General features: G+C 33.0%; 1 protein-coding gene across 2 annotated transcripts in view; it reads left to right on the top strand.

Annotated features, from left to right (window-relative positions):
• Positions 1-14230, top strand: part of ST18 (ST18 C2H2C-type zinc finger transcription factor) — a 147686-nt gene that overhangs the window by 108572 nt on the left and 24884 nt on the right. For both annotated transcript variants that reach the window (XR_015743197.1, XM_026699138.2), the window contains exons 10-12: positions 511-716; positions 2311-2522; positions 12552-12797. Coding sequence is in view for 1 of the 2 variants with exons in the window: in XM_026699138.2 (XP_026554923.2) it covers positions 511-716; positions 2311-2522; positions 12552-12797 (664 nt within the window). In the remaining variant the exon portion in view is untranslated. The remainder of the gene's footprint in view (positions 1-510; positions 717-2310; positions 2523-12551; positions 12798-14230) is intronic.

Here is a 14230-nt window from a genome sequence, read left to right as displayed (position 1 = left end):
AGGATGAAGAACTGACCTAAAAGAATAAATTCAACTCAAGTTTATCCTTCTAATTTCTCAGAGAAACACCAACCAAGGGTAGGTGTGGAGCACTAAATTTAGGAAAAGACATAATAGATGAATCAGTCAAAGCTGGTAACAGGTATGCCTAAACAAAAAACCCACTACATTTTTTTGCTTCAGCTGTGAGGAGTTTTATGGTGAGAAAGATAATTCTGTAGATCAGGGGTGTCAGACTTGTGCCCCACAGACCGGATGCGTCACATGCTGGCCCTGTCCCCACCCAGTTTGGCAAAGGGGGGAAAGTCCGATATGTCGTGTGATGCCACTGTGACAATGTGAGTTTGACACCCTTGCTGTAGACTAATGTTCTCAAGCTGACCTGGCTGGGAAATCTAAGAGTTGAAATCGGCAGAGCTGTAGACTAATGTTTCTCAGGTCTATCTCTCTTAGAGAATGAATCTAATAATAATTGTTATTATTCTGATATTTTATGTCTTCATTGTGAAGGACAAACTTGGTGAAACATTTTGAGTTATCTCAGTACAGCTGCCGATCTGCCCAAGCACTCCCTTCCTCCAGAATCACTTTTACAAGAGAGCAAGAGAAATATGGGAAAGTACCCTTTGACTATGCTAGCTTTGATGCCCAAGTCTTTGGCAAATGCACAATGATGCCAACTATACAAGGACAAAAGCCCACACAATCCTTTGAATGTAAGTAAGAGACTGACAAAATTAAACTGGTTTTTTGTTTACTTGTTTTATCTCCCAGGGTGTACATACCAAGCAAAACAAGTTATAGTTAAAAGTTTCACTATGGTAAAGGAGGAGGGAGGGAGGGAGGGAGAGAGGGGGGAGGGAGGGAGGGAGAGAGAGAGAGAGATGATTCCTTTAATATTTGTATTGTGATCTCCTGTAATCCTTTATCTGATGTAATGGTTGCTTATTGGCTGCTTTTTGCATTTGTCTATACAATTCTGTGGTTAAATTATCCATCTACTTTTATCTCTTTGCTCAGTCCTCCTGCTAAAGAAGTTTCAGTGCAGCTTGTTTAAATAAATCTGTAGTTGAGGTGATTTTAAAAAAAGATTGTTTTGAAATGGATACAATTTTAGCTATCTCTAAAGAGAAGGTGAACATAATCCTCAAAGTATAAATTTTATTTCCTCTAAATTTAAAACCTTATTTTACATCTATCAGAGTGTGAAGAATATTTTTCAGAATCTCCCAATTAATTATGCTTTCTGCCTTAAGTTAATCAAAATATTTTTTAAAAGGCAGATAGAAATCTAATAATAATAATAATTGACAAAAACATAATCAGTCAGTTGCAAGTTTTCTTGGAACAGCTTACAACCTGTGAGTATAACTTAAACAGCATCAAACAACAACATCTGCTTATCCCAGGTCCTTGGGAAGGACTTGATCAGAGGACAAATGCCAAATCCAATCTAAACATCTGGTGGACTGTGCAATAAACCATAATAATAATAATGAGTCTTTGGCTTCATATTTCTTAAGAGTATCCAATGCTTTGGCAACATGATTTTCAGTGCATAGTGGGGAGAAGATACTGATAAATTATGTGTCATGCACATTTTGAAAACTCATGTTCTAGGGTGTTATTAACTAGCAAATCCAGTTGATTACTGAGATACAGATAGACACAATATTGTGTTGTACCCCACATGAATTGCCATCTTATAAATATCCACTTTTAAATTCTTGGTTAAAGATACAATTATATAGGAACTTAACTGGCAGCACACTCAAACTGAATAACTGAAACTCAACTGCATTCTGAGTGGTTGTGCAGTTGATAATATGAAAAAGATAATACATCCCAAGAGATTCAATTCAAGAACCAAAATGAATATTGCATGAACTATTGAGTTCAGGCTAAACATATATAAAATATCAATAAAACTTTTTTAAAGAGACAAAACTCTACCAAAAAGCAGGAATGTCCATGAGGGAGGGCTTAAGAATTTGCTAGATGGCAGGCATGGCATCATAATCAGACTTCTACAAAGTTTCCTTCACATGGCATTAGAACATTTTAGGAAATGGATTTACAATGTTGTCCTCTACTGATTTTGGAAGTACCTGAACATTTATATGACAACACCATCTAATGTTTTAAACCTATTAATTTCTGAAACTTAAAAAAAATGTTGAGTTTTGTGTCAAGAGTAGCTTTTATTTCATATATTCTTTGTCTATTTTACTGTATGAACTGATTGCCTTTGTCCCTTTAATAGGAGGACAGTTGCATAGAACTACTTCTAATCAAATCTCTCTTCAACAGCAAAGCATTTTTCAAATCCAGGGAAATTTACTAATCGGCAGCCTACTGCTAGCGCCCACACACAGAGTCCTTGCCATGCCAGCTCTTATCGCTACAGTCAATGTAGTGAAGACACCCACATAGCAGCAGCTGCTGCAATTCTGAACCTTTCCACCCACTGTAGGGAAGCTACAGAGATCCTCTCCAGCAAACCACGGAGTCTGTCTGCCAAGGTAGGCAAATCCAGAAACCTGGAGGGTGCGTTAGCTACTGAACTGTGTGAATAAACTGTCTTTCATATTAGTGATTGCATTCAATTGTTTCCCCTTCCTACCCCTGAAAAGAGCAGCATCTTTCTGAGTATTCCTTTGAAAAGTGAAAGGACCATGTTCTGGAGAGTTGTCATAAATGGCTTCTACATGGAAAAGAACTATGGAAGGACATGGTGCAAAACTGGTTTAAAAGGCTTCTTCTCACATGAAATAAAAACTACTATAAAATTAATCAAAATATTAAGAGATTCAAGTTTGGATACATTGGAGATATATACAGGTTTTGGTGAGATGGTGATTGACGAAACTGTGTAGCTGTTAACTTTTTATTTTAATTAGGCTTTGTTTTCATTGATTATAAGGCAACGGATTCATTGTTTTTGTTGTTTTGTTACTTAATAAAATCAACCTTCTTCTAGATTTTCTGGACTTCAGTTTTGCTAAGGAATCCCAAAAATGTTTAACAAGGCAGTCTTGCTAGTAGGCAAATTAGGTTGCATTAGTATCATTCACAACTAATGTAGTAGCAAGAACATCATTAAATAGTGCCAGTAGTGCCTTGAACAAGCACATTGAGAAGGTCTTGTAGAAAAGATGAACAGGCAAAGATGTGTAGAGCTAGATAGGTTAATAAAGAAGTATTATACAGTGACATGTCTTTGGGCTGGAAAAGATAAATGACTTTTCCCAGTCCTTATACTAAACACTTTAGCCATAGTTCTCAGTCCTGCTATCTGAGCAGCCATTAATCTGGTGCCAGAGGATCTTCTTGAGTAAGATTGTTTCCTTCTGGCAAATGTATCATTTTAATAGCATAGCAAAATATGGAAAATCAATTGAAGCTCACAGACATTCAACAAGAATATTCTACTTTGCCTTTTCCAAAAAACCAAAGAAGTTAAGAGTCTTATTTTCTAAGCCCAACTATCCAGGCAATTTCTTTTTAACAAGTTTTATCTGGAGCCACAATTTTATTTGCTACCTTGGACCAAGAAAGTATTGTAGTATTAGCTATGGCAATCCCTACTCTCATCCCACTGTGTGGAAAGAGGTTGATGCCAGAAGCAATATTAAACTGCTGCCCCCACCTTTGGCTGACCTTAGAAACACACCATTCTTGCCAAAGAACAGTAATTGTGTGTGTGTGTGTGTGTGTGTGTGTGTGTGTGATGTTCAATTATACACCTGCTTTGTATTTGCCAAAGAGAATGTGATTGAAGCAATTCCTAGTCACAATTGGAGCACATAGTAAGAATAACAAGCATACAAAAAAGTTTTTAATATACAGTTAAAATATAATATGTTCTTCCTCTGTCAGTTCTTACTTTTGCCAAACTTATAGCAGAGAAAACTGACAACCAGGGTTACAGAAGGGCCTAGAAAATTAGTTTTTGACTAAAACAAAGCAAAGAAAGGTTGAAAAAGATGGACTTGCCAGAATCAAAGATATTCTTTTTATTTTGTTAAAATAATATCCCTTTTAGAGAAATTGAGATTTTAAACAAGATAATATACATTATGATATTTTTTGTTGCTTATGTGTGAAAGAAAAAAAAACATGATCCAAAACTTATTCTAAAACTGTATGGTTTTATTTTGTGATAATCACTCTGATTTTCAGTCTTGTCTCCAAAAATATTTATAATTTATTTTTTAATTATGCATATAATTTTCTCAGAAGGTATTGTTATTACATTTAAAATATTATAAAGCAAGGAATCTAAAATTCTGTAGTTCCCTCTCCACTAAGCTGGGAACATTTTCTGTGAAATAAAAAATAAAAATGAATTTGGGAACTAGCTTTCCTCTCCAATCTTTTTGCAGAGAAAAAGTGCTAATCTAACAGCTCATAACTCATCGAAAGTACAATAAGGAGAAAATCTCTCAATAAGCCACATACTTTAATCTAGCAAAGAGAGAGACACAGATGGACAGAGAGAGAAAGAACCAAGCAAAATTATTTAGATTGTTTATCATGTTTTTCTATTGTGTATTTTCTGTTCACCATCATCCAATAAAAAATTATCTTCATGTGGAAAATTATATGAGGAAAAATGACTGTCCACTTCAAACTTAACCTCAAGAATGAGAATAAATTTAGTGAGGCTTATATTAATAATTTAGTTGTAATGCTTTTTACATTGCTGTATAATTAATTCCTAAATTCCTTTTAATGCACTTAGAAATAAAGCATCTTTCATTGAAAAAAATACGTGTTTTGATTAACCTATCAAAACAATATATTTCTAAAGTTTGAGATCTTTAATCTGTTTTTATAACAGATCTTTTAAGGGATTTTTTATTTCCATGTTAAGAAAAAATAGAAGTGATCTGTAATCAAACTGCGTATTTATTTAAGAACACAGATCTCCATAACTTAGTTTTCTGTATGAAATGAAGCAAGGAAGAAATCAACATCAATGAAATACAACATATTTAAATGCAGAGTTATGAATTCTTACAAAGAATTCTCTGGATCAGTTTGAATAACCAAATAAATTAAACCAGATTGTGCTCAAAATCTTACGTTTTCTATCACTACATGCAAAAGATATGGCACTTTCCCAGCATTGTTTTTAATGGTTCCAATACATTTAAATAATTACAAATGGTTCAATATAAATATTTTATATTATAGGTACCACAGTAGAATATGAGCTTGAATCACCAATTTATCCCCAGATTTAAAGAAATTGGTTGTTTAGTTTGCATTAGAGAATATTCTGAAAAAGATTTAGGAAATGGTGACACACTTAACTTCCCTTCTATTTAAATTCTTGGAAATATGCCTGTTGTGATATCACTTCTTGCCACAGTTTTGTCTGATATGATCTCATACCTTGTGTAATTGCAATTCAAAGAAGAAGATGCATGCAGTATATTTTATCTTTATTTTTCTGTGGTGTTTTGCCAAGAAATCTATTTAATGTTTGGGTGTCCCCCGCACAGGTTTAGACAGACTGGCATATGTGTACTGTATCTTGAAAGAAAACACAACAGGAAAACAAACAGCATGAAATATTTAGCAGAACAAGCATATCTGATGTCTCTTAATTATGCCTGGTGCTGAAACTGATGAATAGATAACAAAACAGAACCCAGGAATCTGGATTGTGGTATTAAGGTATATTTAAATATAAGTCAGGGATACCACTGCAGTCAATACATTTAAAGCTGTTACACTGCAGTATAAATGCTGAGCAGAATAATTTATTTTAATTTTTTTAAAAAAACTAATTCTTGCAGTTTACTTTTTGATGATTATTTTTTTAATCAACAGATTTTTAATTAAATAGAATAGCATGAGACATTAGGCATTTACAGGCCCATTCAATGAATTTTGAGTAAATTTGTTTGGTTAAATTTGTCTCATATTCTTAATTGATGAATGATGAACAGTAATGGGATTTAAATGCTGAATGGCCAAACTATCAGGATGGAGCTTATAACTATCTGGGTACTTTATAGTTGTATAATATCAATCATGGACAAGTTAAAATATGATTAGTAAAGAATACAATTGAACAGTGGAAACACCACCATGAATTCCTTAGCCATACCTGTGATATGATACACTGCCAGAATTATTAACTATCTACAAGCTCATTTGGACAGTTTGGACTGAAAAACAAGAAATTGATGACTATTCACTATGTATATCATTCCTGTAATGATATTAATAAATTATACCCATCCTGCATAAATGGAGAAAGTTTATTTCAAGTCAAACAAACAGTCAAAGAAGAAAAGCCTGCATTAGCTGATTATGTAAAAGATGGCCAAGGACAAGCACCAATGCAAGTTAAAAATTGGAACTTATTAAATGTACAGGAAATGAACATGAATATTGAAATTTAATAAAAACAAGAATAAAATACTAACAAGGAGAAATATTCCATGGTCAATTTTTACAAAAGATTAAGGGAAAATGGATAAAGATAAAACCTGGCAATGGTTTACAACTGGGACATTAAAAAAAGCAACTGAATGCTTAATTTTGACTGCTCAAGAGCACGGCATTTGAACTAATGCAATTAAGGCCAAAACTGAAAAATCACCAAATGATTCAAAGTGCAGATTGTGCAAAGATACAGAAGAAACAGCAGATCATACACTCAGTTTGAGCAAGAAAATCACTCTACATAATAAAGTCGCCAGAAAACTGTTTTGGTCGCTTTATTGTGAAACAGGATGCACAAATAGAATAATGAATTATTGGATTAGACATATTTTAAATGTGGTGTTACAAGACACATTTCTGCAGGAGTTTGTATTGGAAAAAAATATTTTCGGGCGATAATAGTCTGAAATGTGATATGACCATTGGCTCAGATTATTTTAAAAGAGATAGATGCATGTAACTCAATGATCAGAAATTATTATGAACAATATGTATATACGAATAATTATTATGAATTATACGTATATCCATATTTATTGCGTTATACCTCTGGTACTTTATTCCTAATAGAAGGAAACAAAAATATTGCTGATGAAATGCAACTGTTGATAGTACAGAAGCAAGAAATTGATTCCGCTTCATTCCTCTTGTAAATTTTGTTGAAACATCAAAAGCTCACTGTGGAAATAGGATACCAGACTAGGCAAGTCCTTGACTTAATTTAGCATAATTCTTATATGTGCCATGAGATTTGTGTTCCATACTGAGATTATAGGATTGAGTAGGTTTAAGAATATTCATAATCTTTTAGATTATCAGCTGCATTAGTATTGGGATCCCCAGATATTATTCTCCATAATTCCCATCATACTATGTCTAATATTTAAGGATGATGGGGATTGTAAACCAGTAATAACTGATATGTCTTAAACTTGGTAACCACTGCTGCAGTTAATCTTCCTTATTCCAAACATGTTGTGGTGCATGTTTTAGGACTATATGACTTCAGAATAACAGTCAGGTAACATTCTTAACCAGATCAGGTAAAGCTAGCTGACACATTTGCACAATTTATTAAGTAGCATAGTTAGTGTTAACTTTGGGCAGATGATTTTGCTTGTTTGTTTGTTTGTTTGTGACCCAGAATGCTGGTTGGGGAATTCTGGGAGTTGAAATCCACAAATTTTAAAGTTGCCAAGATTGAAAAACTGTGATATATATTATAATCTTTTTTTAATTCTATTTTTATATTATTAAAAATAAGTTAAAATATAAATACATTTTTAAAAAAATAAGAAAAAGACCCACAAAACAGACATTTAAAAAGTGCGTTAAAAAAAGAAAAAAACACTAACACATGGGCACATATTATCCCCTCTAATTGAATTGTTACAAAACAATGTAAAAACTATGTTACAAAAATATTAGCTTCCCACCCCTTGAGAAACAGACCCCCCCAATTTTTAAACTACTAAATATATTTGCATCTATATATATATTAATGACATAATAGTTAACAAAAAGAACAATAGTAATAAAAAAGCCAAGACTAAGGTTTCAAAACTCTCTGTTAACAAACTGTTATTGTAATCAACACGTAAAATTTTGGCATTTTATCAATTCCAAATCATCCCAAAAGATAATAGTGTTTCATCCTGGATCAAATTTCCATGTTTGTTTCTTAATACCATCTCTTATCAATGGTTGATATTATAGTCTAATATATCAATCAAGGTGAAGTATGTTGTGTGAATGCAGCCAATACATAGAACACCCACTTGTTCTGTCAACTATTATGCCTATCAAATCCTAACATGACAGAAAAATATCTTTGCCTAGCCCTAGATTTTGATATGCTACGTAACAAATTTATTGGTTGGGAAGAAATCAAAGAGTTGTCCCATGTGGATCTTTTAAAATCTTCCAGAGTTGTCTAAGCACATCTTGGATATTTTGGCAAGATGAAAATTAAAAAAATATTATAAAACCAGGCTTTCTTATTATTTGAATAAGTGTCCATCGTTTTCTAGCAATCTATGTTTAAGATGTTTTGATAATTTGATTAAAAGATTAATTCATGAAACAGAAAGATGGATTTCATAGTGGTATTCCTTTGGCATTTGCTATGACTGTAGAATATGTTGGATGAAATGTATCATTTAATAAATGGTCAAGATGTAAAATGGGGTCCATTCTTTTACAAACCCAAGACCCATTTCTCAATTTGATCATTGTGTTAAACAGTGAGCTCTCTTATATGCCAACTACCCCTTTTTTTTTTCAAATGCACAACCTTCTGATCATAATTAAATTTGTGTTCACCAATGTTTACACATCAGAAGAAACCCTAGCTACTTTATTAATTTTATTTACTTGAAAAGATTTATATGGCCACCCATTTTTTGGCACACCACTCTGGCCAGTTAACAATAATGATAAAAACACAAGCAATAAAATTATAAATGTTAAAAAAGAAAAAAATCAAGAATGTTCACATCTCTGGATATGAATTGCCTTCCAACCAGACCTTTTTGGTTCAGTTAAATACGGCTTGGTTCCCAGTCGTCAGATGTGTTTCCTAACAAATTTGGATTTGTGTTTTAATTTGAGAAGACTTTGACTGTTTTATGGCATTTGTTTGCTGTTGTCTCTGCCTTCCCTATAGATGGTATTTTATTTAGTGACAGAAAATCTGAACTATTTATGGGTTTTTTTTCACTATAAAACTACTGCAGCCCTATCACATGGCATCTTCTCCTAAGCCATCTGTCACAGAGGTCTGGCATTTTATGTGAATGTTGGTCAGGCAGACTTAACCCAAGTTTTTTTATTATGAAAAATGTTTGCAACTACAATATTTAGCATTTTACTTTACAGTGGTTATTAAACTTGATTACTTGTAGCTCCGTTTCATGGCTGCACTTATATATCAACTATGAAGCCAAAAAAACACAAGGGTAATTATGGCAATGCAGTCAGACCCTGGAAAGTTCAGCTGGCAATGATACAGTTAATATCTTGGATTTTTGGAAGTAAGGGTTATTAATACTGATATAAAACTGTATGTGATTTTATACAGATGGCATAAGATGTGGTTACTAAGTTATTATCCGGGATAAGCTGTACTGGCAAATTCAGGGCTTAAAACTATCACAGGAGATTAAATTATTTACTAAAAAGGGACAGAAAGATATAGTGAAAGCATCTTAGCATGATCATATTATAAGTATATTTACTTCCCATAAATATAATGAAGTATATCTCTCTTAAAATGAGGGATTAAAATGTGATTGTTGTCATAGAAGAGTTTCTCATTTGTACACAGAGAAGTAATTGGCCCGATTGTTTTCAGCTTTTTCCGAGGAAAGCAAGAGACTTGATATTTTTAAAACCTTACAGAAGTATCATGATAACTTCATATTTTCTGGATTATTTTTTAACAATACATTGTATGAGCATCATTCTCTTTAAAAGGTTGATATTTTAACAGCTATACCAAAATAGTTTGTTCTTTTGTAAATTTTTTTCACAATTTATTTTGTTTGGTTGTCTTTATCTTTTTCTCAGTAAACAAACATATTGAATGGGTAGCCAAGCATGTATGGTGCAGCAATTAATCATACAGCAGATATATTTGCAGTCAGGATTTATAATAAAACTTTTTATAAGAACAATTCCAGAACATTTTAGTTACTAAAGCAGTAGCTGATCGGATTAGGCAACATGTGGTTCACAGGTTAAGGAAAATAACCACCAAAAAAGCCAGCTAATCATACCAAAGAAGTAGTTTCATATATTTATTTATTTAGCATATGGCATATCATACATGGACTTGCAATATATGTAACATTTCACCTACATTAAAAACAACAAAATATGAACGTTAAAAAGAGCTACATTCAGATACTAAAGTCTAGGCCATTTAACCATTGAAGCACAGCATCATTTATAGGAAGAAAAAAAGAGATACTGGACCAGTATATGCCCTGTATTTTTACCTCATTTCCTGTACTTTCCTATTACCTAGGAGAAATTCAGGATAATCCAGTAAAAGAGTTTAGCATTGTATTTTGTCAAAAATGTAATGTCAAGGTTTATTGAGATAATTTGGTATAAACATTCCCACAATGCATTTGGCCAATTTGTTGCTCAAAATGTATGTCCAGGTTGTGATGGGAGGGCGAACAAAAATTACACTGAATCACTGACAGGGCTTCCTCTTGAAATCAGACCACTACTACTCCTCTGGAGGGTTGCAGACATCTCATATGGAAATGTTTATTTTGTCATTTGCTTTACTTGTTATTCCTGTTACATGAGCTGATTTAGATGTCTATTTTATTGAAAATATTATTGAGGGAATTTTTTATACATTTCTCTACTCTCAACATTATATATTTATGAAGGACATCATCATCATTTCTTTCCACCATCCCCTCCCTTTAACGTAAGCCCCTTAAAGTTGACCCCAAATTCCTTCAAGCTACCTGTGTAAAATTTACTAGGAATATCTTTTCCATGAAATCCCATTTTACTACAAATGTTGAGATTTATAGCAAAAGATTTTTATGAAAGTGGAAACTTTTTATAACTTCCTTATAAACTTTTTGTCTGACTTTCCTGAAAATATTATAGCTGTTTTGATATTACTTCCAATACTAAATTATGGGATGGTTCAATTTTGTTTTTTGTTTTTTTCTGAATAAGTTTTCGATCCAGGAAGGGAGTGTAATAATCCAGCCTCTGATTGGGTTTAACAATTTCTCTAAATAAACCATTTGTAGTTTTGCAATATTATATAAAGGGACTATTTAAAGCTATTTCATCCATCCATCTTTAAACAAAAGTTATCTATCTATTGGAATCCCCTTTCTCAATTCTACAAGTCTACAATTTGTATTTTAATTTGTATTGTATTGATTTTGTTTTGTCATGGAATTAATAGTTGTTTTCCACATTCTGACTGTTTTGTCCTTCTTGTTGTATTAATTTATTAAAGCCTATTTTAATCTTAGTTACAAAATCTATTAAAAATATGTTGACAATTGCATTGTTCCTGAATTTTGTAGCATAGTTCCTGGGGTACCTTGGCCACAAAAAAGAAGCAGGAATAATAGAGTTCATTTGTTATAGATTGAGTACCCCTGAATTAGAGAATATCCTGAAATTTCCCATTCTTTCTCTGTACCAAAGGATGCTGAGATAAATGTAAAGACAGCAATCCTAACTGGTTTGGCCTATAGGGTTGCCTCAAACCTGGAAACATATTTTAACTCCCCCCAAACCTCAGTCAATAGGACCTAAAGGAAATTGTGGCCTTTAGCTCACACATCTGCGGAAGCATCAGATTAAAAATCCTAATTGAACCTATGTAGGTCAAAACCTTTCAATAGTTCAGTTAAGATAATTTTTGTAGATACCATAGGAAAAATCATATGGAAAAATATACATAATTTGGCCATAATGCAAGCTATGGATCAACAAGAACAATTTATATCTGATTTTGTTCTTCATTCTTTCTAGTGAGATATTATATTTAAGAGAGGGATACCACCCACATTTATTACGATAATCCTTTAACATGATCTTTTAATTCAGAATGCATTTTAGATCAAGTGAGATTGTAGCTCCTATGTAAAAGACAAACGTTTTTGCATTTCTTTACCCTCCTCTAATGCAAATGTACGGTTTCTAGTGTATGAGGGAAGGAAGGAATGCAAGAATAAGATTGATAAGCAATGAATTTATGCTTTGATCCACAAGTGATCATAATTCTTTGCAAATAAAATGAGCAAGATTTAAATTAAATTAAATACCCACTGATTCAGCATATACAGTTTATATTTAGGAAGCCTCTTTTCCAATTCTGCTTGTAATATGTAAGTGTTCAAACACAGAAAGAGCATTATTGAAGTATCACTTAAGTCTGCCTAAGAATTAAATATTAATGGGTGTAAACAGTAAAGCTGGTTTTAGATTTAGATATATTTGAATAATAGGAGGCATTTTCATTTATCCCTTAAAAGCTCCACATGTCTTATGGTGCCTCTGCACACAGCTCTTTAAACATTTCTCTCTTTATGTTTCAGGGAACTGAAATAGAAGTAGATGAAAATGGCACTTTGGATTTGAGCATGAAAAAGAACCGAAGTCAAGAAAATATTACTTCTCCAAGTTCCTTCAGTGCCAATGTCCCCACTCCTTCCTCCTCTCCTTTCAAAACAGGCAGCATTCTGGTCAATGCCACTTTCTACCAAGCTTTGAATGAAAAAGAAGGTTGGGATACACCAATCAATTATAGCAAGAGCCAGGGCAAAAAAGAGGAAGAGAAAGAGGTATTTTGTTTTATTTTACTTGATAATACCCAGGGGTGATGGAAATCATCTCTAATTTTGGACTGTTTATTTCCAATACATAACTTGAGTCAATGATAGATACTGCTGCACCCCTAAATATAAATAGAAACAAATGCAATTCATTTCTTGGTTTACTGTCTTAAGGACTGGTCAAGGTTAATTCTGCCTATCTGATGATGGTAAAAAGAGATATTTAGAATGATGTGCCCTTTAATTGTTACGTCATGTTCATTTCTGAATGTGTGGTGGTATTCCTAGAAATCAGCAACAGCTTTAGGCTGCCAGTTTTTATGAGAATGAAGAGAAAATATTCAACCCTCTACACATATCTGTACTTTAAAAATATTGCTCATAGTGACCATGGCTGATAGGGTTGTAGTTTAGCAACATCTGAAGGACCAGCTCAATAAGTTCTTTAACCCTATTTTAGGAAGACAGATATGCATTTTTAAATATTTCTAGGCTGGAGGCCATGTCTAAAGTTTAGAAAGTATATTGTGAGTTTCCTTAAAATGGCTGCTACAGAACAATTTGTTCATCTACACAAATACACATAATGGGGATACTTCTTGTCTCTGATTTAGTCATTCTAGGACACTTCTTGCACTTTTACAAAATAGATGAACATGCTTCCAAACAACACAGTCATTCTCTATTTTATTTTCCAAGAAATATTGTGTAGAACCTAATAGCATTCTTGTACACACAGATTAATGTTTTAGGCTGGTGTTCTGCTTTGTAGCATGATAAATCTCTGATTAATTTTGTTCTTAAAAGCTTAGGTCTAAAAAAGCTCCTATTCAGTCTCAAGGAAGAGGCCACATACTTCTGTTCTTGCTGCTTTCTATCTTGTTGGTATTCATCATATAGAAGCCAAAACCCATCTGGATCTAATATTTATTATATGTAAGCCTTTGACTTTAAGCCGTACTATATAACAGCATAATAATGTTCAACTAGGAGATTTAACCAACCCTCAGTCAAATAAAATGGAGGGACAATTAAGGTATGCAGATCAAAGATACTAGGGTAGATATCCATCTACTGTTCTCTAACATCTATATTTTCAACCCAGTTTTGATCCTGGGAATATGCCTAGGTTTGATGTAGGGAGTGGAATAAGACAGTAATACAATAGATACGTATGGATTCTATACTGCTTGGCTATGTATTTCTTTGAATTTGAAATCTCAATTGCCAGAAACATATAAATCATATAGAAATTGGCTCTTGGACAGTTATCATCAAAGAAATCAATGAAGCACTTAAAACATAAGCCATATCTCATTTGTTCCTCTGTATTCTTCATCAAGGCATTTACAAAACATCAACATGCATATCAGTATCGTGCATCAATTTGGTTTACAATAGAAACTGAACAGGAAACAAAAATGCAGCTGTGGGCTGATACT

This window comes from Pseudonaja textilis, chromosome 3, assembly GCF_049901715.1.
Source record: "Pseudonaja textilis isolate UNSWEBS1 chromosome 3, rPseTex1.2, whole genome shotgun sequence".
NCBI classification, from domain to species: domain Eukaryota; kingdom Metazoa; phylum Chordata; class Lepidosauria; order Squamata; family Elapidae; genus Pseudonaja; species Pseudonaja textilis.
The sequence above is the reverse complement of the archived record's forward strand: the minus strand, read 5'-3'. Positions and strand labels throughout refer to the sequence as shown.